Source organism: Hyperoodon ampullatus, assembly GCF_949752795.1.
Source record: "Hyperoodon ampullatus genome assembly, chromosome: 2".
Lineage (NCBI taxonomy): Eukaryota > Metazoa > Chordata > Mammalia > Artiodactyla > Ziphiidae > Hyperoodon > Hyperoodon ampullatus.
Window position 1 is genome coordinate 18577618 of NC_136915.1, and position 5288 is coordinate 18582905.

The 5288-nt window shown below is 53.6% G+C and overlaps 1 protein-coding gene across 1 annotated transcript; it reads left to right on the forward strand.

Moving 5' to 3' along the window:
- Positions 1–2480: 2480 nt before the first annotated feature.
- Positions 2481–4453, forward strand: C1QA (complement C1q A chain; the record flags this gene model as incomplete). Its single annotated transcript, XM_079698738.1, has 2 exons — positions 2481–2643; positions 3718–4453. The coding sequence occupies 2 exons, from the start codon at positions 2481–2483 to the stop codon at positions 4290–4292; spliced, it is 738 nt and encodes a 245-aa protein (XP_079554864.1). The 3' UTR covers positions 4293–4453.
- Between the last annotated feature and the right edge of the window lie 835 nt (positions 4454–5288).

Below are 5288 nucleotides of genomic sequence, written 5' to 3' on the forward strand. Positions count from 1 at the left end.
TGTGGTTTCTCCCGTTGCGGAGCACAAGCTCCGGACGCGCAGGCTCAGCGGCCATGGCTCACGGGCCCAGCCACTCCGTGGCATGTGGGATCTTCCTGGACCGGAGCACGAACCCGTGTCCCCTGCATCGGCAGGCAGACTCTCAACCACTGCACCACCAGGGAAGCCCAATGATGACTTATTTTAATGTGGTGTTTGACAGTATAAACTTCCTCATATATTCATATAATCCCTCGGCTGCTCACTGAGGAGACTGTATCATCCCCATTTTACAGATAAAGAAACTGAGGTCTGGAAAAGTGATGTGGCTTGCCCAAGGTCATAGAGAAATTCTAGTTCCCCTAAGCCCCTGAATCCTAGAGAGCAGTAGAGGGGCTGGCAGGAGGAGCTCTGCGTTCCCACCCTTAAACCAGAGCATCCCTGTCTAGATTTGTTGTATATATATATTGTATGTCACACAAGATTGCAAATGAAAAAGGAGTCCCAAAGGCTTGAAAACCCTGGCCCTAGACTGTCTTCACCTGCCCAGGTACAATAGCCCTCCCTCTTCTCCTCCACCTCCTCCTCTCCTCCTCCCCCTCTTCCTCTCCTCCTCCCTCTGGAAAGCAAAACAAAACAACAACAACGACAAAAAACATGGTCATGGGAAGAAACAGAAAGACATGGTCAGCCCAGGCCTGAACACATTGGTCTCCAGTCTGGAGGAGACAGAATCACTCAATCTAAAGGAAAACATTCTCCGGGTCCAAGCTGTCAATGACAAAGTGAGCTGTGCTGACAGATAGTGAGCACCCTGTCAGTGAGAGTGAGTAAGGCTAGATGATCCATCCAAATGTTAACAGCAATTCTCTAGATGGGCTTTTGTCGCTGATTTTTAAATGTTGATAAAAGCTAATTATTAAGTGGTCACCATGTGTCCACTGTTTTGTATATGTATTATGTCATTAAAACTTTATAATATTCGACAAGGTAGAATCTGTTGTTTCCAATTTACGAACAAACAAACTGAGACCCCAGGAGGTTAAGTATCTTTCCAAGGACATGCAGCTAGGAAGTGGCAGGTCTAGGAAGCTGATTACTGAGCTTCCCATTACTATTGCACTGTTCTTCTTTCTTCTGTATTTCCAAGCTTTGGCAATGAATACATGCTGCTTTCATAATCATGAAAGTCTTACAAGTTACTGATTTTGTAAAGGTTCCTTCTGCCCTGATGTTCTAGGCCTCTGTGGGTCTCTCAGCCCTGCCCAGTATCCCCACCACGGCTCCCCCGGCAGACTCCGCCTTGCTGTCCGTGTCCCCACACCATCTGTGGCTGGGGTAGGATGTCCCATGTCCCAGTCTTGCTGAGGTCTGCTCAAAATGTCCCTTGCAGGCCTGTGGCCCTAGGGCAACACTGGGGGCAGTTTCAGGGAAGGAGAAGGGGAAGTGGGAAGGGATGTGAAAGTTGGCCACAGGCCAGCACCGCCCTGCTGGGTGTCCCACAGGGGTCCCTGGGTGAAGGACGGGAGTATCCAGTGCGTTGACGACCAGACGCAGGTGAGGCCAGCGCTTGACAGGGAGGGAGCTGTAAAGTTCAGGGAACCAGGAGGGGTGGCCCAGGAGGCTGGACCGGGCAGGGAGGGAGGGAGACCTCTGCTGGCTGGTTCTGTGCCAGGACAGTGTTGCGGGGTGGGGGTGGGGGGACAATGATCTAGGACCCAGAATGAGTGAGTGGGGGGACCTTAACTCCAGGGGCTTGGGGGGAGGGGGGAGGTAGTGACAGACCCATGAGCTGTAACCAAAGTTCCTGGGTCCTGCCTCCCCCCACAAAACACAAGAAGCTGGGAAAAGGTTGGGGGTGTCAGAGCCCAGCAGAGGGGTCCCACGAAGGGATAGCGGGTGGCAGTCAGCCCTCTGTCCTCCGGTGGGTGCTGAAAGGGGCCGAGTGTGTGGAGGAAGGAACACATGTGTGTGTCAGGTGTTTGTGAATTCTGGTGTGTATGCACAGCTCTGCCATCTGGGTGAGAGGGTGTGAATTAAGCAGGGAGCAGGCACTCAAGAAATATCTGTTCAGTCAGCTGTAGGAGTGTATGACTGTGTGTGTCCGGTGAGTGGGGAGGGGCATGTCATTTTGGGTGTCAGTTTGTGTGTCCAGGAGTGTGTGGTGGACTTTTGAGTTTGCTTACTGTGTCGTGTAGGTGCGTGAGGGAAAAGCTGTGTTCGTGTGTCTGAGTGTGTAACTATATGGGTATGTTCAGTAGCATGTGTGTATCTGTGTGAGTTTGTGGTTCTGTGTGTATGTTTGGGGTCCCTGGAGCAGGATGGAGGGTGGACATTGAAGGCCCTCGAGGGGGTGTGTGTGCAATGGTCGGGGAGATGATATATATAGATAGAGAGATAGAATTGGGCAGGGTTGGGGGGTTCAAGTGTGGGTGTTGGGTGTGCATGAGTGTGTGATGTCCAGCCTGCCCAGGCCCTGCCCATGTCTCCACAGTGGCACCATGGAAGCCCCCTGGGGCTGGCTGCTGATCGGTGTGCTGGCCATATCCCTGGCCTCTTCAGTGACCCAGGACGTTTGCCGAGCACAGGATGGGAGGGACGGGGCCGCAGGAACACCTGGCCGACCCGGACGGCCAGGCCTCAAGGGGGAGCGAGGGGAGCAGGGTAAGCCCTCCCTCTGGGCCCCAGCCCCTCATCCCTGGGCTTCGCCTGGCCACCAGGGTGGGGCTCGGGATGCCACTGAGAAACAGGAGTCCACCTGGGCCAACACATGAAGCCTCTCCAGTCTGCACTTGGTCCCAGGGGCTGAGGGGGGCCTAGCCTTCTTCCAAGGCCATGTCCACAGGCCCCATTAGCCTCTCTGTATCCCCTTTACTGCCCGGGTCCTCTTTCTTTGGCCTCACCTTCCTCCTCTGGACAGTGGGTCACTGCAAGCAATGAATATGAAAGGTCCCAAAGCTGTGCTCAGTCTTTGGTCTTTGTTCAGTTACCAGAAAGATTAATGCCCTTGGCTTTAGACTCAGGAGCCCTTGTCTTGCTGTGTGACCTTGAGCGACTTACCGATCTTCTCTGAGACTCAGTTTCCTCATCTGTAAAATGGAGAAATAACCCCACCTAGCACATTGAGAGGGATCAATTCATGGCAACTATCTTTTTTGCTTCCAGCTTCCCCACAACTCTGTCCCTGCGTCCCCCTTCCCTCCCCCTTCAGGCTTCAGAAACTCTCATGTTCTAGAAAAAAGGCTAAGGGTGAAGGGAAAGGGAGGAGGGCACGACCAGAGCAGGAAAGGAGAGTCTCATGTAATCGCCCTGAGCCTCCCAGTCCACAGCAGACCAGAAAGATCGGCATAGGCATTTGCAGACAATCTGCACACAGGCATCCTACATGTAGTCCCTGAATCTGAAGAAGTCAAGGTCAGTGCCCTGGGGGGAGTGTGGAGTGCACGGCTGTGGGCAGGAGTACAGTGAAGCCAGTGGACTGCTTTTCCCAGAACCAGACACTCCCAAGTGCCTGTTCACATTTCTCTCCATTTTACAGACAAAGAAGCTGAGTCTCAGAGAGGTTGAGACACGTGCCCAAGGTCATGCACAGCCAGTCAGAATCAATGTCTTGAAGGCCCAGACACGCCCCCTATCCTCTATCCCACAGCCGTCCGGGGTCCCAGCCACCTCCCTGAGGTCTGGAGGACACTAGACCAATTGTGACTCTCACTCCCAATCTGGCCTTTCTCCCCACAGGGGCCCCTGGTATCCGGACAGGCGTCCGTGGCCTTAAAGGAGACCAGGGAGAGCCTGGGCCCCATGGAAAACCTGGCAGAATGGGCTACCCAGGACCCAGCGGCCCCCTGGGGCCCCCTGGCCCCCCAGGGTTGAAGGGCATCAAGGGCAACCCCGGAAACATCCAGGACCAGCCACAGCCGGCCTTCTCAGCCGTGAGACGGAACCCTCCGACGGGCGGCAACGTGGTCATCTTTGACACGGTCATCACCAACCAGGAGAGCCCATACCAGAGCCACTCGGGCCGGTTCATCTGCTCTGTGCCGGGTTACTACTACTTCACCTTCCAGGTGGTGTCCAAGTGGGACATCTGCCTGTCCATCGTGTCCTTTGGGAGGGGCCAAGTCCAGCGTTCCTTGGGCTTCTGTGACAGCAACAGCAAAGGAGTCTTCCAGGTGGTGTCCGGGGGTACGGTGTTCCAGCTCCAGCAGGGAGACCAGGTCTGGATTGAAAAAGACCCCAATAAGGGCCGCATTTACCAGGGTTCAGAGGCCGACAGCGTCTTTAGCGGCTTCCTCATCTTCCCATCCACCTGAGCCCCTCCCCACCATGGCCTCCGCTTCCTGCTCTGTGACCCTGGCCCACTCACTCCACCCTTATGGTGTCTATGCCCTGCTCTGTAAAGTCGGGGTGCTGTTGCTTTAGCTGCCTGAAGGAAGATCATTTCTTGGAACCCTTCCTGGAATAAAGACCTGAGTCCATGTCTGCTGAGCTTGAAGTTCAGTCGCTACCCTGGCCGTTGGGACGGAGGCTTAAGAATGACAACAATTATTGAGTGCTTACAGGCCAGGCCTGCATTTAATATTTTACAATAAATAGTTAGCAGGTCCTGGGAGCCTCATAGGCCTGGCCTCAAATCCTGGGCCACCATTTACTTACTAGTTGTTCAATTATGTGCATTTTATGTTACTTCAGTGAATCTCAGTTTCCTTATCTGTAAAGTGGGAATACTGATGGCACCTTCCTCAAAGGGTTGTTGGGAGGATTAAATGACTTAATATATGCATAGTCGTGCATAGTAAGGGTTACATACGTTTTAGCCTTAACTATATTTTGTTTAATCTTTACAGTTGAGCTCTGAGGTGGGTATTATGACCTTATTTTACAGATAATGAAACTGAGGCTAGGGGGCTGGGACAAACTTAAAGCCCAAGGTTAGTGTGTAAGGGGAGAAGCTGGGGTTTGACTCCAAGTCCTACTGACGCCCAAGCCTGTGTGTCTACCTACTACCCTAGCCAGCCTCCACAGACACACGCCTGACAATTGACACGTGTCATTTCCAGCGCTCAACCAGAAAGGCAGATCCAAGGGCATCCAGAAGTCTTCCTGAAGCCAGGTTTCCCGAGGCCAGCGCTGGACTTCTACCCCGGCAGGCACAGAGGCTGGGGCTGCTGCCTGCTGGGTATCCCACGTGGGCTGGGGACTGGGAGGGTCTGGAATGTTTGTGGTGCATTCCCAGGGTCCCACTTAGCCTGTCTGGGTGCTGCTCAGAAGCAAAAAGCCCCACTATGCCCTTCGTATGTGAGAAAAGT